At 36.6% G+C, this 25,347-nt stretch overlaps 1 protein-coding gene across 1 annotated transcript in view; it reads right to left on the bottom strand.

The window, feature by feature from the left end:
- Positions 1–25,347, bottom strand: part of GMDS (GDP-mannose 4,6-dehydratase) — a 172,373-nt gene that overhangs the window by 70,299 nt on the left and 76,727 nt on the right. The window contains exon 6 of the mRNA XM_010168041.1: positions 20,837–20,946. Within this exon, the coding sequence (XP_010166343.1) occupies positions 20,837–20,946 (110 nt within the window). The remainder of the gene's footprint in view (positions 1–20,836; positions 20,947–25,347) is intronic.

The raw sequence follows: 25,347 nt of genomic DNA, 5'->3' as shown, positions 1-25,347 counted from the left end.
TTTGAGCAATAAGAGTCTCATCACTAGCCACAACAAGAACACAAATCCTATAACCAGAAGTGTATTCCAGTGTATTTCTAGCCCCAGACTTTTCAATTAGCTATTGCTCTTCCCAAAGAATTCATAAAAGTCTGTGAATTCATCTGTGGAAGCTCGATGTCACCTGCTCTTCTGCAAGTTAGGAGAATGGAAACCAGAGTCCTTTACCCTGCTCAATCAGTCCTCTTGCAGGATTTATGCATCTATTCTTGTGTTGATTTGTTGGACCCAATCATGGCATTAGGCAGCTACCTATTCCAAACCTCAGGCTGCAGTCACACAGTTCTCTAAATTCTCATCTCAAAGCAACGGTATCATTAGCAGCAACAGCAGGCAGAGCCTTCTCAGGAAAATACCAGGGCTAAGTCCCAGATGGGCTGAGAGAGGTTTCCAACACATTTTTGCTCTATGGTTTTAGAACTTCCAATGGAAGGACAAAGGGAGTTGCAGTGGCACACCAGGAAGCCATCAGGTCTTGTTAAAGATCCATTCATTCTTGGTCAGATCAGTAGTGAGTGCAGAGGTGGGGAAGTGCTGGTACAGCTTCTGATTCTGCTACGTCTTCCTGAGCTCAACTGGAATGAGCTACTGAGAATTTCCAGAAACTTCAGAACCACTCCTTGCACCTCAATATGGCACAGACTGGACTTGTGAGATTGGAAAAAGTAGCTTTCTTTAAACTTGAATTTTGGAGCATGAAGTAGCTGCTCATTGACCTGCATAAAGTATTTATCTGTAAATCCATTTCTTCAGTAAACATAATTTTTTCCAACACTAGGAACAATTCTCAGGATCTGTGGGGTTTGGGGTTTTTTTTAGTTATTCAGAATACCAAGATTCCCCATTGTTCATGAAAGGAGATTTTTTTTTTTTTTTTCCTTTCTTTGCTGATGATCCAACTATCTCCAGTATATTTTAAGGTTTATGTAAAAATCTTAGCATTTAGGTAACATCAGCACAACATATCAGGTTCTCCTAACCCAAGAGCTGCCTACACTTTGTTCCAGTGAGCAAATTGGAATTTAGTTAACAGCTCGACATCTGTACCATGCCATTGCTACTGGTGAATAACAAGAGGAACACTTAAAGATTCTCCAAGACAATTTAAGAGAAACAAAAGTATAAAAGTAAAAAAACAAAGGCTTTTTTTGTTACAGTCTGAATAAGCTCTTGCAGCTGATTAGCAATTGCTTGCATATTGCAAACACAAGAACTAATGAAAATAATTCTCAGACTATTTGTATACACCATAAATCAGCTAAATAAATCATAATAGAAAGATAGGACTTTACACCATGAATTACAAAGACTTTAACAAGTGAGCATTGCACCACCCTGAGTATCAGAACCCTAGAGCTTGCTCTCACTTCCCAAGAGTAAGTAGCGAAGAAAGAGTTAAAACCCAGGACTGCTACTTTTAGCCTAGTATTTTAGCCACTAGAATTGTTCCCTACTAATCTCTCTTTTGCTCCTAAATATTTTTTTTCAATAGCATTGATTGCTCCAAGGCTCCTATCTGCAAAACTCTAACGAAACTACAACAAGCGTTTAAGCTTAAGGTTGAATTATCAAGTATTTTCAGGATATAGAAAGCAGGAAACAGCAACACATTATGTAATTCAACCATTATATACTGCCATAATAAATATTTAGAAATTCCAAGACTCTCTAAAGAAGCCTTTCGTGCACAGTATCAGCATTCATCCCTTCAGGGTGTAACATGCAGACTGCTTCTCCACAGGGAGTTTTATCTTATTTCATTTTTGTACTGCATTCCACCTCTATGTCGCCAACCAAATTGTTTCCTGTTTTATTGTACAGAAGACCAAGAAAATGTTTAGTAGTCACTATCTACTTTTAATGCATACTGATGAAATTACCTAGGGCATCTAATATATACACTGTTATTTAACCGTAGGAAGTCAACAGGGTCACAGAAGGTCCAAAATACCATATTTTTACACTTATTTTTTATGCCTAACATATAAAAATACTTTAGCACGTACTAGAGTCGGTTCACTTCCCTAGCAAAAACTTCGTATTTATGCTTTTATGGGTATTGAATGCTTTGATCATAACGTATAATTATTATGAAAACTAGCACGATCTTCCCCTTCTGAAAAGGGACAGTTTCTCTAATTGGTTATCAGGAAGCACAAGTTTAGAAAATAAAGTATTTCTTACAGTTTTTAAAAGTTATTATCAAAATAATTTTTGTTTTAAAAATTTATCTATCCTCAGTTACAAATAAGACATCAAATCTGCAGTAAAAATATATTTAAAAAAATCCAAGTTAAATTATGATCAGCTGAGTTAGAGGCTTCCCACATCCTTACACAGTTTACTAAACCAAAAAAGGGGCTAGAAGTGAAATATATTAGCTCCTGAAATCTGCAATGTTAATATTATACAAAAGTAATGACCAACAAAGCTTTAACAGTAGGCACTTGTGGTTTTGAAATGTATGATTCACAAATAGACAAAAATTAAAATGTGAAGCCACAGCTTCACAGCGTATTAGTTAGCCCATTACTCAAAGGTGCAATGGAAATAACAGCCCACAGTGCTAAGAGGCCCTAAACAAGCTCCTGTCTACTCTGCATTAGAGTTTTACAGCTGAAAGTGTTATTTTTATGTTTACATAAAAAGAGAAGAGTCACTATCATCTTTGACTGCTTGAATTAGCAAGTACTATTGGTACTCTAAACAAAATGTCACTGAGTAATAAAACAACAAACGTATTGTTTTCTATTCAAAAGACACATATCAGTTCCCCTCCTGACACTGCAGTGACAGGAGAGGGAGAAACCATCTTTCTCTCCTTCTACCAAAGCATCAGGCTCTGGCTCTGATCAGAAACCCAGCAGGCAGAACACTGATCTAACCAAATACATAAAGTGCTATAAACACCTGTAACACTAATGGAGAAGTATATTGTTGTCCTAGGCAAAAAAAAAAAAAAAAAAAGTCAACATAAGTTGGAGCAATGAAGACATCCATTAAAAAACCAAAACAAACCACAAAAAAAACCCCAACCAAAAACCAGCAATCTCCATGAGTTTGGGATACAGTCACATCGTGACTGGAGCATGCTAATAATAGTGACTGACACAGTAAAAACAGTTATCACACTGCAAAGTCTGAATTATTCCCACAGAACACAACACTTGAAAAATCCTGAAGTATTTATTTTTTCAGAGCAGTTTTATAAACATGACCCAGTCATTAGAATATGCAAGTATACTTTGTAAAGTGACCCATGCAATACTTACTATGACTAAATGGCTGTAACACAAGTATACTGGTGGGGAAGAAAATGCACTTCTGAGATCAGCCCATCTTTGAACCTCTATGCTGCAGCTCATGCTTTGAAGTAGGAAAGCGTAAATGGCAGTTGTTGCTTTCTTCACTTCACGTACAAGCTGCAAGGTCCTTACAACATGCACGTAGGATACCACAACAGATCTTACAAGAAAAACAGTGACACACAGGAGCTACAGTCCTTGCTACACGGAACTTCATACCCATATTAGCAGCACAGCCCAAAGGGATAACCAACACACCATCCTACCTTCTTGATGCAGTTAAATTCGGCTGCTTTTCACTATGGAAATAAATCCATTTATTAAAAGGCAGATGAATACTCTCCACAGCAGAAGTTTCTTTCAAATAAGTTAGCTTGGGGAACAGCAGCATCTTAGCTACAGATGTGCTGGAACATGCCTCAGAAGTGTGGGTCTCTGGAGGAAGGATTTGAAAAAAGTTAGACATATAGATTAGAAAAGAGGAGGTTCTGCTTTCAAAGTTTATTACATATGAAGGCACTCCTGGTTTGGGGGTAAAAGAGTAGAAAGGCATTTTGTAGCCACTGTCAGCTGCTCAGTAAAGATCTTGTAGGTGGTGAAACAGCCTGAGGGCAAGCAAACAATATACACTTAACTTTGTTTTTAGCTTTCTAAGAGATATACTGTTAAGACTTTTTTTTTTAATTAAAGACCCTGGGATAAGTTTTGGCCTATTTTTCAAGAGCAACTTAAAGATTAGGAGGTGGGAACAGATGGTTCTAGTCAAAGCCTTTTAAATCAGTTCCAAAGTGTAATATTTTCACATACTCCCCATGCTTACCACCCAACTAAAAAAAAAAAAAAAAAAAAAAAAAAAACAACAACAAAAAACCCCAAACAAAACCACCCCCCCCAAAAAACCCACCATAAATCTAAAAATGACAGAAAAGGAGAAAAAAGATGAAACGGACTAATTTATTCAGTCTGGCTTTCATACTTTAACTTGAAAAATTTCAATAAGTAATGAAACACCCAATCTATTACAGTTGTACTATTATCATTACATTTAGCATGATGTGACAAATACATGAAATCTTTAGCATTATTAATATATGGAAAAGAGCTCTAATGGCATTCCAAATAATTGATCTGTGCCACACAATGCAACTAAGTGTTATAACAATGCAGTTCAACGTGCATAAAATGTGGTATCTAAGAATAACAATTTAATAAACAGTTAACAGAGCACTTTTTTCTGCTTTCCTATCTCTTCATAATTTCATGTGCCTTTTGTATAACATTTTCCCACATAAGTACTATAAAGAAACAAACCAGGAAAAAAACAAAACCGTAAAAGTTAGGAGATAAAATACATCTGATTAATAGTCAAAAACAACAGTGCAGATAGTATAGTCTCCAGATTTAATTGTCTGTCAGGCAAGCAATTTCTCACTTTAAACACAGCATTTTAAAAATAATTACTACATGTTTTTACGTTAAAGAGAAATGCAGATATTAGAATGCTGCAGGAGAACTACCATTTTACAGAGATCCTTTAAATCACATTATTTGACAAAATAACTATCTCCCTATTGCCCTCTCATTTTCAATCACAAATTCTAAAGCAAAAGTTTTTTAAATTAGTTCTAAATGTTACATGACAGAAGGAACAAATACACTAATACTTGTATTAATAACAATTTCAGTAAAAGAAACAAAGTGTGGGAAGGCCACTACAGACTGTCAGGAAAAAAAAAAATCTATACACTTAATTTCCTACGCTCACAAATAATCACATCTGTGCTGCATTTTTAAAATGCATCCACTTGCATTTATAGCAAACATTTTTACCTACAATTTTCTAACATACTGACAAAAATGATATCTTAAATGAGATTTAATTCAGCAAGTATATAATTTCTAATATTATTCAAATCTAATCAGGTTCTAAAGGTTGCTTTATATAGACTGAAAGCTAAAGAAAGCAAAAATATTAGCACTAATTCATGAAGATTAAGAATCTACAACCATCACCAGTGTTGTGCAGACACCGGTGCAATTCAAGCCAAGGAAAAAAAACATGTTAGAAAGCTCAGTCTGAAGTAAGGTGTCTAACAGTATATTAGTGGAAGTGAATCAAAGATCTGTTTCTACTTCATTGCTTCATTTAAATTATGTCCTAACATTACAGCATGATAATGCTTTCCAAAAGAGATGCTATAACCCACAGCACTGAGGGTTTAGAAGATGCGTGAAGATGTAGCCTCTGTACTGGAGGTCTTGCAGCATATTCAATAGTGCAGGTAGAGATTAACACACAAATGAACCGAACAGCACCTAAGCAAAGGTCTAGTGACAGACATGTTCCACACACCCATGTGTACCTTGGGATGTTCTTTTCAAACTTGTAGGCATAGTGAATCAAAGCCACTTCAAAAAGATAAAAAATTATTTGTGAAGTTTTTATTCATAAGAACATCTAATTAAATTATGGAAAAAGTTCCTCTGCAAATATTAGACAAAATGTTCATCCTTCCACACTCCACATAAAACCAAAAGTGCCCGCCTACTTAAAAAAAACACAAAAAAACAAAAAAACCAAAAAACAAACAAACAAAAAAAAACAAACAAAAAAACTATAAATTAAATTTTAAGCTATGTTTAATTAAGGTTCAATTGCTTCCTTGCCTTGAAACATAATTATATTTTCAATATATTATTCTTGTGAAGTTTAAATCTTCAAATTATTTTCACTCCATGGCATTAGAAAGCCACATGTTTCGCTTTAACAGTGCAGTCTGTGAACATATTAACAGCTAACAGCAAATATGCATATGTAAAATGTCATTGAGAAAGATACCGCTCCTATAAAAATGTTAACATTTGCTTACAGAAGCAAAGTCAACTTTAATCTATACTTGCTGACAGAGACGATAATATATTGCAGACAATTCTGGTTTATCCATGGGTCTCACTATATTAAAATTTTTTTTGCTTCCTGTCCCCCCTACTCTTTTGTTTTGTTTTAGATCAAACCATTCTTGGATTTAAAATATTTCAGCTTTATTAAGGAAACCACAGAATCAATGGAAAAATTGCCCTGTAAATGAGGACAGGTTTTCATGCCAGACAGTGTTACATGTATTTTTCAAACATTAAATTGCAACGTTACTGTTCTTATATTACTAAATCCACACTGATACTACCATAAAATACTCCTATTGATCGGTTGCATATCATTATTGTGAAATTTTGACTTCAATATGACTTGATGCTAATCACCAGATTTCCAATTATTTATTTTAACTTGAAGCATTGGAGAGAAAGTTCAAGTCATTTACTTTGATTTATTTACTATAAATAAAGAATATCCTACACTAATATTTATATAATAAATAAATAATAAACTACTTCCACAACTTAAATAAGTTTAACAGTATGCAATTCTCCAAAAACTACCCAAAGTTTTGGTCTTCAACTGACTCATATGGCATTCTTTTAAATCTTAAGTAGCACCCCACATTTACAAGTCCAGCTTTGTAACACATTTCTCATCACTGTAAGCTATTTAATAAAAATAATACAGTAACAAATATAGTAACACTATAAAATGCAATTACTCACTGCACAACACCTACAAGTAGTGATATCTGAACAAAGTCAAAGCTTTAGACACACAACAGTAACAAAAACCTGCAAGCATTAAATACTCCCAAGCACTGCAGAGAATCCTTTCCAGTGACTTGAGTGGCCTTCAGATCAGACCTCATGACAAGTCAATCAGTCTCATTTTCTTGCATTAAAATTATTGCAACCAGCTTCAGGAAAATCTAGTACATGAAGAAAAACCTGAAAGATTTTACAGAATTTCTTGTGTAGTGCATTTGAAAAGAAATCTCATTCATCAGCTATTTACATACCATATTGTTTCAATTAAGTTGTACCTTTTGAAATCTGCAGGAAGGATTATATACCATTTTATTTTAGATAAAACTTGCAAGGACTGCTACTATAATTAAAGTTTATACACAGAAGAAATTACAGTATAGAATAGAACAGTATCATAAATAATTAGCTTCTTACATTACCCTCTACTCAATGCAATTTTTAGTCTATTTTTTCAGTGGAATTGGCATTCTAGATAATGTGGTTTTATTACACTAACTGAATCATTTACTAGCTCCATAGATTCGGGTACGTTGAATGTATGTAATGTTTTCAGGAACATTTTTTTAGAGCTTTGCAATTAAATTTTACTGCCCAGCTAACTAAATACATAGCTTGCATATGCCTTGTAATTAAAATACATAATTTCTGGAGGATGTTCTTTGCCACAGTGGAGTTTTAGAGACAAGTCAAAGGAAAAATATTACACCAATATAAAATTAGAAAAGCTCCACAGAACTCACAACTTGTTAAACAAACACACACACAAAGCTTTAAAAAAATTCAAGAATATTAAGCTTATTAAAAATCTTTAAAGCAATGCTTCAAACTTCTAGCATCCTTTAATTTGTTTTTACACCCTTGTTTGATGCTGTATCCTTTGTTCTGATGCTATGCCAGTGAAATTGCATCACCATAAAGCAACATTATGCAAGAATGTCTGGCTAAAATTAAAATGTTATTTCTCAGCATCACATAGTTACAGGAAAAATGCAGTTCAGGCATTCACAATGCAATTATGCAAGCCAATTTATTCAGTAAATACTTAATGAAAAAATAAGGTAATGGAAAGCCAGTATGGATAGCTGTATAGGACGATAAACCACCAGACTGCTCCTCCTGTTGCTCTAACTGCATTTTTGGGGTTCAAGGCTATTGCCAAAGGTGCTCAAGACAGCTCCACTTCAAAAAAAGTCTGAGCGATAAAATCAATAGAAGTTGAGGAGTTCATGCAAGGGCAGACAGTACTGATTTTTTTTTTTATTTTTTTTTTTTAAATGTTTTCCAAACAATCTGCTGTTACGTAAAACATATCTAACTTCTTTGCGAAACAAATTGGGCACAAGCAATTATAAAGATGTTCTCTCTCTCTCCAGATCCAAGTGCTTTGAACAAGCTCAGTTGCTCCTAAGTTATAGCTCTTAATCATCTCTGAAGAGAACTGAGAAATTTCGTCAATAATTTTTTCTGCCTGCTAAAATATAATACAGCAGCATCACAATAAGACTAAACTTCAGCAACACTATTTAAACCAATTTGATTTCTAATTCAGATGGATTATCAATAAAGACCAGATACACACTGTTTACAAAGTAAATGATCACCTCATTCACAGGAGACACCCGGTTAAGACACAATATCCAATAGATTCCCTCAATATAATTTCTATAAACAGAAAAATGAACAGATCATCAAGTGATCCTAAACATCCCAAAATGACAACTTATATTTTTTCCCTAACCAATATATTTTTCAATATGGCTAAGTTGAACAACTATGTCTATTCCCAACAGCCATAAAATTTGTTGACAATAATGAAGTAGAAAAAAAAAAAAATCTCATTACAGTTTTGGAACCCAAACAAATTACATTTCACCTTTGATTTCTAAAATGCTCAAGGAAAAACAGCAACTTGTGTCCACAGACTATTGTAACAGTGGAATTAATCCCCGCTGATATAAATGCATTCTGTCACTCCTGACCACACAGCGCTTCTAAATCGCAGGTTCTGTGAGCTTAAATGTGCACTTCTCAGTGCAACAGTTCTCTGACAGAAGTGTTTTGTGTGCTTCACCTCTATGCTGTTTTACGCCCTAAGAAAACAAGCAAAACCATTTTTAGCACTGAAAATTTTATTTCTCTTGCTTTGCATGCCTGTAAAACATGAGTAGCTTTAAGACACACAGTGCATTTCTTCCACAGATGAAGGAAGTCGAGAGGATACACATACAATTTTAAAGCTGCATAAACCACAAAGCCAAACTTACACAGAACAAAGAACAAATCTAGCGTTACTCAGCAAGAAGACTAGAAACACGCACGCACACACACATCCCAGCCGTTCTAATAATCCTAAAGGAAAAAAGAAATGCTGCTTTGTTATGCAAATATACCATTTCAAAACTGAGAAAATTAAATGATGTCATTCAAGCTAATATCCTTACCTCAATGGAAAAAGAGGCAAGAGACAACAACAACCCTCCCTCCTCGCCAACCCCCTCACAAACATTTATTTTGGTGAGGTTTGGCTTAAATAGGAGTCTGCAGCACTTAGCCCCAAGAGGAATTACAGAGAGAGTTTTGGAACTGCTTATTTCAAAAAGTCCACATTTGTTCTGCCAACTTAATTTATCTGAATAATCAACGCAATGCATGTATTATTGCATATTCACAGATATTTCAGAGATTTCGCTTATAGTCTTTAGAACAGCAACTTAGTAAATGGTTTCTAAAAATATAAAAACACAACCATGTTATTTCTTCTAAGACTTTAATTAATATGGAAGCATGTTCAGAGGCACAAAAAAAAATAAAACATGTTACATCAAATTAATTTAATACTTAGCAAGAGGAAAAAATGGATTAAGATAGTTTCATATTATTACACATCCAACAAATCAAATGCATTTCCTTCATTTAATAGCAATGCTTTACCAGTGTTCAAATATCAGCTATTGTATATAACTGTTATATCAGCATTTTTCTTAAAATTTTGACTTTCATTTTAAGATGTTAAATACAAATTTTTTAAAAAACAACAAAAAAACACATATGCAGACCCAGTCATCCAGATGCGTGAACAGTAATTTAACTATAATGAAAAAGCTCCAGAAGTCAGAGCTATTATATTAGCACTTTCTATAGTCTATGCTGAACGATATTGAAAGTCACCTACACTGCCACAGATCTGCCTTACCCTCCAATCTCAGCAAACTGTAGCAGCTAGCATGAATTGCAATACTTCTAAGTGAATCAAATGCGCTTTTCTTTAAATCTGTAAGAAATAAATTACATGCTGGTTTGGTTTTCTTCCTAGCCTGCTGAAGGGGGTGGACGGATCACTAAAATATCAAGTTTGAGAAAAAGAAAGATTATATGAGAAACAATAGAAACCTGCCGGGTACCACCAAGTTGTCGTAAAAATTTTTCAGGCACATGGGTTACAAAGCATCTGTTTACAGAAAGTAAAACCCTAATTTTGGTTCATCAGAAACATAAACAGTAAAGCTAATGCTTAGCCAGGATGGTTGCACTCAGAGCTGTAACAGAAATAAAATGTTTTGTAACTTTATGACAGCACCCCATATTGACTTTTCCAGCCTTGACATAATTTCTAGACTACTCTAGTCACACTATTATAATTTCTCAACTTTTTTTTCTATCCTCCTACTATGATATCCTAAAATTCCAGGACTTGAGTAATCATTGACATCAAAGTCAATTCCACCTTTTATTTTAGGATCATCCTACTACAAAATTTTAGATGCAGATGAGCGTACAACAAAATATGTTAATGCCTAGATGACTGCAGCTATTTTGCAGCCACTAATTTTGTACTTCATAAATATTAAGTCAAACACTGTGCTATTTTTATTAATCAAACACTTCTAGAGACAGATCTGCAGCTTGGCTCATTTTAATAGCAAAACTAATTTTTGGGATCAGAACAGAACAGACTGCAGCTCTTCTAAAAATGCTGACATTTGCGCAAACCTTACCAAAGAATGCTTGCCTGATTGAGGACTGACATTTCCTTTCTCTAACTCGCTTAACTAAAAAATAGCCATTCTGGCCAACTCCTACAGTACCCCAAGGCAGCTGTAGATCACTTTCAGTTGCAACTTGTGAATACTTTCTTTTTCTTTCTGTCTCTTTATTTTGACATGCATATTATGTTAGCTGATTTCAATCTCGTTGTATGAGTGGATGACATACCTTAAAAGATTAAGTTTTGCCACCTGGGACTATTCCAGAAATTCAGTAATATAGAGCATCTCATACCCTTCTTCATCCTCTATTCGCTCGCATTATCAATAGTAGCTTTCTTTCCTATTTTATGCCTAACGACAACTTGTTCAAGGCTGTAGCTGATACAAGTCAGCTTGAAGTGTCATTCCTCTCTCATTCCCAGTACAGGATGGAGCTGCTCCATTGCGTACAAAGCTCTGCTGCCATCTATTTGACACAAGAAATACAACGCTGTAAATGCCGCAACGGGTTTTGCCTTCCTTTTCCCTCAGCTTTCCTTTCTCCTGCAGCAGCTGTTAGAATAAAACTACCGGGGAAGTTTTTGATCACTCCTTCCCACCCACACCCAGACACAAAAATCAGTTCAGCAATTACTTTTGCACTTAATAATACAATTAGAGCAGAGATTTGGTTATTGAAAATAGAAATAGAATTATAAAATAAACCACTCTTCCCTAAAAAGTGAATGCAAATTAACAACCCTCTTCCATTTATAACATCAAATGAGGGCCAGTTCTAAAGTTTGCTTTAAAGCAATTATTTTTAAATTCATTATTTAATTACATAGCGACAGAGCTCGTCGAGGGCTTGATTTCAACAGCTATCCAGACCTAAGTGGGGCCATGGCATTGAATGAACGTATTTCGCTGGCCGTACCACTTCACTACACCAGACTTAAAATTCAGAAGTCAGTTAGGAAGTCAAATTATGAAGCCTTAAAGCAGAAACCACACACAAAGCATGAGATGAAGGAGGTGGTACTTTGTCTGTCATCGAGGTCACAAAGATAAACACCACTTCATTCATCACAGCGTTCAGTCTGCTTTGTATGCAACTGCACAACACAGGAACAGCAGCTAAGAAAAAAGTCCCTTACTTGCATTTGTAAAACATCATGCAAGGGACGCCCACTGAAACTGCAAAAAATCCAAAAGGAATCTATAATTTTCAGTTACAGATTCATGACAGCATATGTTTTGCTCTGATTACCAAGCCATAGAGAAAATTCCCATTTCAGGGCTCAATCTGGTCCTTTTCACATCCCTGATTAAGTTCTCAAGTACTTCTTTTTTTCACATGGTTACTTTCCTGATACACTTAAATAACTTATAGTTAGAAATGTGCTTCAGCACTTACCCTGGAAATGATCCATAAGAGAAAATAACAAAATGAAAGATTAAAAAAAACTCCATAAATGTAGGAAGTTATTCACACAGATTATAAATAAGGTCACTGTGATCCAAAAAGCAAATGAACTCTTGTGTATTTTTCTACAGAAGGGGAAAAAATATCCTACCTCAGAGCAAGGATAGAGAGAAAAATAAGGGTTTTGTTGAGGGAAGGATTGGGCATATAAGGAGAAAATGAGAAGTGGAACAGGAGGAGGCAATACCAGCCTGTATCAGAAGTCATGAGAGATCTTTTGTGGTATTAAAACATAACCATAAACATAATACCTTAATTTTCTCATTGGCATAGACATAAATAGTACATGGTTTGGGGAGTAATTTGTTAATGCCCGTATTTTCTAATACATACTAGTACCAGTGAGTGCGTTATTCCATTGTTCCTTTTATGTATTCATAACATTTGCAGCCATAATACAAACATATATTTAACTATTAAAGTTAATCTGTTTAATAAAATTAATAGTTGCACTAAGTTCCTTAGTAACACTTGTTTTTAAATCCATTTAGTCTGGCAATACAAGCCACAATTACAAAGATTGTGTAAAGTTGCCATAAATATTTAGTGAACCAAGTGAAGAGACATACAAAATTCCAACTGCTAGCTATTACTGGAATTACCTTTTTTCCTAGGCCACACACAAAATCTGTTTGAACAGGTACTGCAAGTGTTATATTAACAAACTTGCCCAGAATAATTCAAGTGTAAAACTACCTTTGCTTAAAAGGAATTAGATTACTTAAGAGTTTAAGCTACACACAGCAGAACATATATAAGCATTTGAAAGAAACACTCCAGAGGCTTATTCTGCCCTCTGGTGCACTCCAGCCCACAAGAACACAGCATCCTGCGCAAAAACCAGGGCAGCATCCCAGCAACTCCAACAGCCTGAAGTTAAAGCAGTGAAAGGGTGTGCTGAGCTACATTAAGACTGTTCAGCACCTTACAGGATCACACCCTGGAGGTCCAACACCAGCAGGAAAGGCAGTAAAGTATTCTGGAGGACAGAAGGTAGCCTAGCTAACTTTAATTCCTTTGTTTTTACAGCAGAGAGCCTAACTGCCCTGGATAAGGACCAAGACCTCATCATGTAAAGCACTGTGCAAATACATAATTTGCTGGTTTGCCTAACAATTTTCTAGCAAGGTTGTGTTCACGAGGCTGGTGTTACGAGCTGCTACCACCAGTAAACAGATGACAGGAGATGAACAGGTACCCAAGCATGCCACAGACCACAGTACCACAGGCCCACACAGGGATCCTACACTGATCGGAGATACCTCAGGGCAGTAGGTTCTATTATTTATAGTCTCATTATAGTACAAATCAGGTTTGGAAACTCACTTTTTGACTAATAAAATGAACTGCCATACATGCCAAATTAGAAGTAATTTATTATCTTGAGACAATAAAATATTTTATAAAGCATAACTATAAAATTTTCTAACTCCATAAAATCAAGGTCTGTTAGGCTTATTTTTGCCAATGAGTGCTGGTAATATTCTTTACAATTAACTAGACTAGATCTTGTTACAATGAAGAACCAAACTGCTCATTTTTTAAATACTAAAAAAAAAAAAAAATCCATTAATTTCCTCAGAAGCTGTGAGCTTCTGTGACATGCATAACAATTTTAAAACCTATGCAATAATATAACAGCACAACAATGCATACTGAACAGTAAGAACCATGAGGTACAATATATAAAACATTTATTATGCAAGCTGTAATGCACAATTTTAAGCCTTGTTACTCATGCAATAGAAGAAAAGCTTTACAATTAATTCCTTTAACTATTTAGACTGCAGTTTCATATAAGCAAGATTATATCAAACTAAAAAAACAACTATTGCCATGAGGAAGCATCACAGGATCAGAACCAAACTAGGTAAGTAGAGTTCACATCTAAGCACATAAGTACCATCATTAAGATTACTGACTGGTATTTATGTGGGATTTAAAAAAAAAATCCACCCTACAAACCAGCGGGGAACATTCCTGTTTAACACATATTCTACAATACCAAAACACATCTCCAGCACAAAAGAACCATTTTCAGAATGAATCTACCAATGGCAGCAATCACTAAAACTTATTTTATTTCAGTTTTACTGAGATGGTTAAGGCTAAGCCAAAACCAAATTGAAGGGTTTTCAAAATAAAGATCATAATAGAGAGCTGTTCTGTAAGGAGGGCACATTCCACAGCCTGGCTATTGAACAGCACAAGGACAGACCTTGAAAGGATCCCAGAACTCAGTCAGGAGACTTCAGTTCTCAGTTCTGACTTCTGGGCTAAGTTATTTAAGCTTGTGCCTTGACTTTCCTCATAGCTAAGTACTCACTGGATACATGCAGTGGAAGTACCTTCTTCATATGAGACAGTCTCAGAATTACACCATCCTCTCCTACACAGAGTTTCTCACAGATGATTTTCAACTATACTAACTGCATGGATAGAAAGGGGATGAGGGAAGGGGACCACCCCTATAACATTACTGATAAGACCTGCAGGAGAAAGTCAGCAATAGATCTTTTTAATTATTTGATTCACTTGTGTCCTAAACAGAAGGATGCCAGCTTCTATGCCATGTCCCAAACACTGCCTTCCTCACCATAAAGTTGCACAACAATTTTTCATAACCACATTTACAACTGCAAGAAGAAGCATCCCATAAAAGACTATGGTGGGAAATAAAAAAAGATGACCTGTTTCCCATAGGGTTAATGTTCCTCAGACCAGGAGTCATCCGGGGATGCAAAAAGGCTTTACAACATGATGTAGTAGTAGACAAGGCTTTTTTCAGATAATGAGAAGAAACCTCGCATTCATAGATCCTGGTCCTCATGAGGGACTTCCACCATCCCGATATCTGCTGTAGGGACAACACAGTAGGGCACATACAATCCAGGAGGTTTCTGAAGTGATTTGACAACCTCCTGACACAGGTGACTGAACAGCTCACAAGGGGAAATGCTATGAATATGTGATTCTTGCAGTCAAGGAAGAACTGGTCAGGGCAGCCTTAGCTGCAATGTTCATGAGATGGTGAAGTGCAGGATCCTGAGAGAAGGGAGTAAGACAGAAAAGCAGGATCACAATCCTGGACTTCAAGAAAGCAGACTTTTGCCTGTTCAGGGATCTACTTGGTAAAGCAGCATAGGATACAGGCCCTGATTGAAAAGAAGTCCACAAGAGGTGGTAGATTTTTTCAAAGACTTCTTCCTCCAAGCTTAAGAATGGTCCCTCCCAACAAGTACAAAATTAAGCAGAGGTGGCAGGATGCCTGAATGATGGATAAGGAGTTCATGAGCCAAGCATAAAAAGGAAATATATAAGAGGTGGAAGCATGAACAGGCAATCCAGGAATATAAAGAGATTCCAGTAGGCAGGTATAGAGGTAGGAATGGATTTGAATGTGGTGAGGGACATGAAAGGCAACAAGACCTTTTAACAGGTCTGTCAGCAGCAAAAAGATGATCAGTGAAAATATGAGCCTGCTGCTGAACAGGGCAGGCAACCTGGTGACAAAGGACACTGAAAAGGTTGAGATATCCCACATCCTCTTCACCTCTGTCTTCACTAGTAAGGCTGACATTAAGAAATCATAGGTGCCTGAGACCCATAAGAAAGTCTGGAGCAATGTAAACTTACCTGTGGTAGAAGATGATGAGGGGAATATTTATACAAACTGTACACACAACATGAGACCTGGTGTGATGCATCCATGAGTGCTGAAGGAGTTGGTTGATGCAATTGCAAAGCCACTCTAGAGACGTCATGGCAATCAGGGAAGGCCCCTGACAACTAGAAGAAAGGAGATGTCACTGCTACCTTCAAGAAGGAGGATCCAGGGAACTACAGGCTGCTCAGCCTCACCTTGATCCCTAGGAACATGATGGGGCAACTAAACTGGGAAACCATTTCCAAACATATGAAGGACAAGGTGATTGTGAGAAGCAAGGCATAGATCTGTGAAGATGAAATAACGCCTGATCAACCTTATAGACTTCTACAATGGGTCTGGGTTGGTGAACGAAGAAAGAGTAGGCTAGATAAGTGGAGGGTGAAGTGGACTGAAAACTGGCTGAACTGCTGGACTCAGAGCATTGTGATCAGTGGCAGAGTCCAGCTGGAGTTCTGTTACTAATTGCGCTAATTGCGTACCCTGGGGGTACACAAGGACCTTGACAATGGGACAGAGTGCATCCTCAGCAGGTCTGCAGATGATACAAAACTGGGAGGTGAGGCAACGGGCACAAATTGAAATACAGGAAATACCATTTAAAAATATGAAAAAGTTTGTGGTGGTGGGTGTTATTTTTTTACTGTGAGGGTGATGGAACTGCACAGATGAGGGAACACGTTGATCAGAGAGGTTGTGGAGCCTCCATCCTACTTAAAGCTTGACTGGACAAGGTCCTCTGCAACCAGCTCTAGCTGACTCTGCTTTGAGTAAGGGGGTTGGACTAGACAGTTTCCAGAGGTCCCTTCTGACCTTCAACCATTCTGTCATGCCATAAAATTATATGATTTAAACTTCTGCTTGTGTACTTCACGTTTCCCCTCCCTGCAGCAATCCCACTTCCCCACCACCCAGCATACAAGCAATAACTTCAAGATGCAGCAGACACACAGGTGAGGACAGGTTTTTACATAAGTTGGAATTCACTTCCATGGGCTCTGAAGACCTCCTTGCTATTTTTTTTTTTTTGTTTGTTTCTTCATCTTCCCTGCTGCTACTTCACCCTCCATGAAGCATGAAAACAGACAGTCACATTAACAGGCATGGGGCTGAAATCAATTAGCAGCTCATAACATGTTTGGTTCACAGCAATTATGGGTCAGTATTTGATGCAGATAAAAACTCAAAAGAATCAGAAATGGGCAAGATCTTTCATTTTGCCAGCCTCGGGAAAGAGGAGACTAAAGGGCTCCCAAGACTGAGTCTCTTCTCTTTAGAGAGCACAAAAACATAGAAGGTAAAATAGAGGAGCTAGAGATAAAGCTGAATTCAACAGACAAGTGTAAAGAGAGCTTTACTTAAGTGAGGGGTTATATGATAAAAGCACCTCGATTTTTACATTTCACTTTTCAGCTAACAGTGGTAGGATTTGCTTCTTAAAATTAATTCCTGTGTGACTCCAAGCACCCGTATGTCTGCAAGGAGTTAAAACGAAATAGAACCTCAATATCCCCTAAACTAACGAACAACAACAACAAAAAACCTGTATGCATCTTGCAAGTTTAAAAAAAAACAACAAAAAAACCCAACAAAACAAAACCCCCAAAAAACAAAATCCCCAATACAAAACCAAACTGAGCATTTATTGGCTTATTCAAATGTAGTTACAGGCAAGCAAGGTTTTACTCTTTAATAATACATCCAGGTTGCATATGTAAGGAAGCGTTAACATAGAAAAATCAACCCATTATTTTTGTATCTCATAAAACACATTTGCTACAAAGTTTCTGACAAAAAATGCCAACAGTATGTAGGCAAAATAACCTTCTACTACCCAATACAATTTAAAGAAATAAACTGAGCAATTGTGGCTATCAGCACTACTGCCAAATCAAACTAGTCTAATACTTGACTACTAGGATAACAGCCATAAAACTGGACCCATTTCTTCAGTCCTAACTGCTCAGTGCAACAAGTTACAAGTGCTGAAAGCAAGAGATCTTTTGTAAAAGTTACACTGCCTTTTTACTTCAGAAAATTGTAAAAAAAAAAAAATATATATATATATTTACCAGCTTCATCAGTTCAATATAACTCAAAACAAAAAAAAAAACCTTATAGCACAGTCAATTACTGATGAGATCATTTGACTTTCAGAAAAAAAACATTTAAAAGTTCGTATCTATCTATGTGTGTGCATCTACTCAAACACTGTGCAAGAAAAGACATTTATATCATTTTAGCCAACCTAGTATTTGGATAATTGATTTTCAAGACATTCAACAGAGGGATACGAGTATAGAGTTATGTAGAACAGAATTTAGATTAAGCCATCTGCATGCTACCTATATACGATAAAAAAAATACTATTTCAAATCAATATATTGAAAACAATAACTCCCATGAAACCTAATTAAATGGAAATAAATCATGGTCAGCACACCAGATTCCCAAAGCACCAACAACCAAAGCAGCAGGGCATATAAAGACTGGATAGAGAACATGAGGCTAAACTGTTTATTTAGTAATTATGAAGTGAATGTGCTACTGTTTTCTGAACATCCAGTGGAGAAGCTACAGTGCAGAGAGCTAATCCCCATTTCTCACCAAAACAGACAGGAATGCACACTGGATAATTTGTTCCTACTGATGATATCATTCTGTTAAGTTTACTGTTTTTAATAAGGAGTGAGTTCCAGTCTTCTCTCACTTTCTCCCATGTACAAGATCAGATCAGCCTCTCAGTGACCTACTTTGTGAGTCATAGTCCTCACCATTTATGATTCAGAAAAATGTCTTCTCTGACAGTATTTCCCAGACTACTGTGGGTTCATTCCAAGAACCAATTTCATCTTCATTGGTTTCCTACAGGAAACCAGACCAACTTCCTATTATTTTATTTTCCTTTATTTCAGCATGGCTCACATAAACTAACTGGAAGTGAGAGTGATAGAAAACTTTATTCTGCATAAATATAAGCCAACATAAACACCACCAAAAAATACTGAAGACGTCATTGGTTCAAAGTCACCAGAACGTGAAGCAAGCTAAGATTAGGAGTTCTCTTCCCTCCTTCCCCAAATATGATGCACACAGGCAAAATCAGTAAGTTTACATAACCAAAGTCTAATTCTAAGAGCTCTTCAGGTCTCTGGTGAAGACATTCACCCCTAACAGCTGACCAAGTTCAACTCCCTCTTCTAACATTGGGAATTGTTTTAAAAATGGTAAGCACAGTTGGACTACCACTGCCCATGGTAGTGTCATGCAGCATCACCACCGCCATCCCTTCATACACTCCCAGTGCTGTGACTTGAGCTGTTGGCAGCTGCAACAGCCACGTGGAGATAGTCTGGGACTAGAAGATTAGTACCATGTTAACACTACTTAAGGGACACATGTAATCTCCAGGGAGACTGTTATCCAATGCACTAGTTCACGAAAAGAAATGCTGGAACACCAAGCTGTGGACTGCAAATGCCCAGAAAGGTTTGCTGGCTCAGGTTTCACTCTGCAAAGCAGCAGTTAAATTGTCTTCTGGACTAAAGCTGCCCTTGGACTCATGTAGCCTTGTTCTTATACTACTGTACCTGAGCTAATAAACTCAACCAGACTTATCTTTAGCACAGAGCAAACTGTATGATCCAATTATGCAAGCAATTTAAAAGCAAAATTATTCTCATTTCATTTCTCTGTTTTGCTCTTTGTCTTGTCAGTAATGGCAGTCTTTCAACATTATTTCCTCTTGCTGCATTTCAAGGCTTACAGAGTGATAGGAACAATACAAAAGTTTTTTTGTAGGAAGGCTGACTTACAAAACTGAAGTCAAAATTATTTTCATGAGGCTTAAATGCTCCCTCCTCCAGTTCTCACCTTAAAGAGGCCAGGGAATATTACCACTTAAGAATACTTTCACACTGCACACAACAAGGACAGGACATATGACTGACACACAATTTATTTTAATGACAATATGCTACCCGGCCATCAGTTTCAGTTTGTAATCATGAAAAATATGAATGAGGTTTTTGCAAGTAAATAGAGGTCGCTTGTTAGCAAACTGAGCTTTTCCATGATACAACAACGTAGCTTAACATATGTAAAATGTAAATTAAAGTTTTCCTCTCTACTATTCATTTTCTTTCCTTATGATGCAGCAGTACTTGCCATGGTGAAGTTATTCATGTTCAACATGTCTCTTTTGTTTCAGTTTCTATAACTTGATTTTCCCAACCAAAAAAACCCAGGAATGTTATCATACTGCAAGCAGTAGCAAAGCTGATTTCTCTGTTTGTAGGTCAGTCTTTCAAAGATTATTAGTACAGGTGAAGCCTTTCTAGAAGTAATGCAGTCAGATACATGCATTGATTTTAGCAAATGGAATAACGTGGTTCTAAGCACCCTTTGGCCTTACAACACTGCATAATTTCTCCACTAGGACTGATAAGCAGTAAACTCACATGGTAAAAAAAAAAAATCAGATTTTTAAACCTATAGATTTTGTTGATAATGACAATTTAACCACACTTATTCTGACATCCAAATATATATATTCAATAGTAAGATTTGTGCAGTAATTCAGTGCTGCAGCAAACTCATCTTGATTTAAGGCAGTTTTTAAGTTAGCAGTTGTTAAAAAGGCTATAAATGCTGCAGTCTAAAATAATCCGAGCAGTATACCACCACCAATGCACATTCACAACTCTCAGTGCTAGAAGCTACTCACCTTGACATGGCTCTGAGCTCCCAGGTTGTATATCTCCGTGGGTTTGACTTCATTAATGATCTTCACCAGGCAGGTGCTGTCCGTGAGATCACCATAGTGCAGCTTCATGTCTTCAGAGTTTAAGAACACAGTTAATACATTTTGTCCCTGAACTACATGGTATTCTTGGTCCAAATCCTATTCCAGGTTTAAAATCCAAGTAAACATTTATTGGAAAAACTTAAGAGATCATCGTCTTAACAAAGTTTTGCTTGGATTTTTTTCCCCTGCTTTAAGCACAAAATGTATATACCTGCAGAAGTAATGAATACTATTTCAGATTCTCTTTTCAATAATCTGATTTACCTAGCAACATTTATATAATTTGTTTAATAGTTCACACTTCATTAACTCAGGTTCTATGAATTAGATTATTGCCATATACAGAATATCAGCCACAAAAAAAAGAATGCATTATTTTAGTTTGGGCTCCTTCCCAAAATATTGCACATGTTTAAGTTCCTCACTGCGAACGATTTCACAAAACAAAAATGCCTAAGTTACATACCAGATGAACATTTAGGTAACATTACAGTACAAACCACTGCATTTATTCCTATTGTTTATCCACCTAAAATACAGATACACACTGGAAAGGAATTTCAGAGAACATTGTAACAGTCAATGAAATATACACATCAAAATCTCAAATGTGGTCAAATGTGTCAGTCACACAGCTGTTACTTATCCTTTTCCAACTGAGTTACTTTCTAATTTGTTTGTGAAAAAGTAAGAGCATGAGACTAGCTCTTGGCAAAATTAAAAGTGCAGGTTGCAAGGGCTTCTCAACCTGGCCTTGGTTCCAGACATGACCTGTCAAGAAATTATTCTAGAAGTGAAATTAGTTCTGATAAAAGGTCTCATTTTCTTCTTATTAAAAAAAAAGAAAAAATCACACCACCACAGTGTTATTCACGTATCTATTCAAAAAAGAAAAAAAAAAATCGTATTATAACTATTGATGAACTACCTGTTTACATTTAATTGCAATATTTATATAGATTTTCTTTTTATGTTTTTGACCTTAATAAATTTGTTTACATTGCCCTATCTCCAGGAAAAAGAAGAAATTCCTATTTCAGTACAGTTTAGCAGTCTTCCCATTTGACCATGGTCACCATTTTGGGGGGCTGTATAGATATGGTATAGATATGTATAGATATGGTCAACTTGATTTTTTTTTTTTTTTTTTTCAATCCTGAAACCAAGAAATACAAGATTTATTATAAGAGACTACTACATGAATCCACAGTAGATTTTTTTTAAAAAGCTGTAGAGATATGTGAACTTTGTTTTTTTTTAAGCTGTTTTGGTTTTTTTTTTTTGGGGGGGGGGGGGGGAAGGGGGGTTTTTTTGGTTTTTTTTTTTTTATGGGTTTGGGTTTTCTTTGTGGTTTTTTGTTGCTGTTTTTGTCTTGTTTTTAATAGTTTAAGTTATCAAGGAAGTAACAGATCACACAGTCCTCAGGTCTTCAGCTTTGTACATTCCTATTTAACAGGTACTTTGAGGCTCTTCAGGTTGATAAAATGATGCAGCCCAGCAGGACACAGTATATTCTTGAAATGGCTTTTACATCCACATTGCTTGAATCACAGAATCATAGAATAGTTTAGTTGGAAAAGACCATTACAGTCTAGTCCAACCATAAATCTAGCATTGCCAAGTTCACCACTAAAGCATGTCCCCAAGGACAGTTCTGAAGAGACTTTACAACCCAGCTGAAGCTGTGGCTAACAGGTAAGTGAATGGTAATGCAACTTTTCTTTTTTTTTTGTTTTTTAAAGAAAGATAACTGTGATTAAATGAGGGTTGGCAAGTAGGTTATGATCCTTTTTGTGAATGCACATCAATTATCTACAGTGTGAGCTGCCTTCATTCCTGTCACCAGTTCTATAGATGCTGTGCTGGAACATCACCAAGTTTCCGCTTGTATGGAATGCGGCTGTCCTGCTTCCCAACTGAAATTCAGTACATGAAATAAGTTCTGCCTGTGAGCCACAGCATGTACAAGATCCCAAGTGTTTATAGGATAAAACTATTTGGATATTGGTGTGAACTTGCAACTCTCAAAACTGTTGGTGCCCAGACCATCTTAACAACTGCTGCATTTTTCTTGCAAGACTAGAGACCAAGAGCAAGTACCACCTAACCAATTTCTCTGATGGCAGTTACCACCTTTTTTCAGGACAACTAGGCTGTTGGGAGCAGGGAAGAACACAAATGTACTACCCTTCCTGTACCAGATAAAAAAAACTTCCCCTAGGCAAGAGGGGCAGTTCCCTCTTCTTCCCTTGCTTACCTTAGCTGGGAGTTAAATGAAAACTCCTTGCCAGCTGAGCCAGCCTTTCAAAGAGGATGGAGCAGAGGACACTGTTAAAAGAGGCTCAGGGAGCAGCAGCAGCTCTGTAGGAGTCTTAGAGGCTGAAAGAGCAACTGGTTCCTCTCCAGCCAAAGCAGCAGCTGAGCAAGAAAGAGGTGCCACAGCCAGGCTCCCTCTTGTTACAAAGACATCCAGTTCTGCCATCATCCCCAGGCTAGAGAGAAGTCTCAGAGCTCCCCAGAGGAAGACATGCTGCCAACTGGGCTGAGCCAAACATCAGAGATAACCTCCCACGATTACCTTCCACTTAAAGCTCTCAAAGGTGAATGTCCATTATGGTCTATCATCAAGTCTCCAAAGCTTCTTGTCCAAATAGCTTTTTTGAAGCAGAGTAGAGCATGAGGCTTTGTTCATTTTCTGACCCATGAAAAAGAGGTCTTTCAAGAGTAAGAGTCTACATAGAAAGACTTAGTAGAAATGGGGTTTTTTGGTGCAAAGATTTATAAAAACAGATCAAGTGTCAAAACATTTGGGTTTTAGTAATATCATCTAATCTAAAAACCTCCTTAGCAATCAATAGCTGGAGGGCTGGCTTCAGGAAAAACCTTGTTTGCCTTCTTATTTTCCCTACTTTTTTTGTGTAAAGAGGTTCACTGTCTATCTTGTATCATGTAATCAATTCCTCATGGGAAGAACACATAGGGCAAACACAAAATTAGGGTTTGCTCACATCAACCACTATTGCTTCTTTGCTTCCTCAAGTACTGCCTGGAAACTCATTGTTTCCAAACAGTTTCCATGGAGCAGCCTTTCCTGAGATTCCAAGTCCAATTCCTTCTCCTCCTCCTCCTCCCATTCATATGGCTGCATTCCTCAGTTAAAGGAAAATGAGATAAGAAGTGAGGAAAAACATTTAAGGTCTGCTTTCTTTTTCCTTTCTTCCATTCCTTTCCCTAAATGTTTCTGTGTACATATATATCTCATGATCTACATTGTCTTCTCAAATCACTTTTCATATTCACAAGATGATCCTCACAACACGCAGGTTATTGTTTGATTTCTTTTGCTTCATTTTACCTTGTGAGCCACAAATGTAAGTTATGGGAAACAGCTCTTGCATTGTCCTTGATGGAAGCACAGATTTCGTATTCTTCATGAAGATATTTTATTCAATTTTATCCCTCTCTCAGTAAGGTGTTTTAAGGAGCAATGTAGAGTAAGTAGCAACAATTCACAGCAAATATCACTGAAGTTACGTCAGAAATTAAATAATTTTTAAAAATTACAAGCAAAGATCATGTGAAATCTAAAAGTTGCATTATATATATATATAATACAATTTGATAAAATTAGGCTCTGTTTACCATGGTGGGAAGCAGACTTCAAAATACATGGCATTTATTTACAGCATGGAGATATTTAGTGTTAACTATACCTGAAAAAGGACTATTTAGGATAGTGTCAGTCTGTACAACTTTACAGAATATGTATAGTGTAGAGAACTATAGGCTTGTTAAAATGCTCAATCCTTCTGCTGAACTGGAGCCATCCAACATTTGAGCTTCTTCTCATTAAGTGACCAGTTAACCTTATTTATGGTAAAATACTCAAAGAATTTTTGCAACGTGTACACTAAAGGTAATAATTTCAGCTTTTCAAATTATCACTGGCAACACAGAATACAGTAAGTTGTCAGCAAATTTCCAAGAGCAATGCCTCTCCCTTCAGGAAAAACAGGTAATCATTTCCTTGGGTGCAGAAACTTGGAAGGTCTAAAGATTCACTCTTCCTGTCAGCAGTAAGAATTGATCATGTCTTATTCATGCTGTCACACAGGCTGTCCCCAAACCTTTACCTCCATCAGGCACCAAGAAGCTCATGAGGAAATGTAAGTGGAGTGCTTAAAAAAACTGCCTCAGGAAAAAAAAAAAAAACATTTCACTATTTTTATATCTGTGTTCTCAAACTCATACAGCTTTTTGCAGACCCAGGCATCTTCCAGTTGTTATTGCCCAGCTCTGTGTGAACTCTGTCAGCATTTCTACACAACAGAAAGTGCCTTCCTGGGCCTCTCTCATATTTTCCTCTCTTGGTAACTCACACACACAAGAGTATCTATAATTTTGTGATAGCTTCACTGGTCCAGCTAAAA

Source organism: Antrostomus carolinensis, unplaced genomic scaffold (assembly GCF_000700745.2).
Source record: "Antrostomus carolinensis isolate BGI_N321 unplaced genomic scaffold, ASM70074v2 scaffold7575, whole genome shotgun sequence".
NCBI classification, from domain to species: Eukaryota; Metazoa; Chordata; class Aves; order Caprimulgiformes; family Caprimulgidae; genus Antrostomus; species Antrostomus carolinensis.
This window is presented reverse-complemented; position numbering and strand designations above follow the sequence as displayed.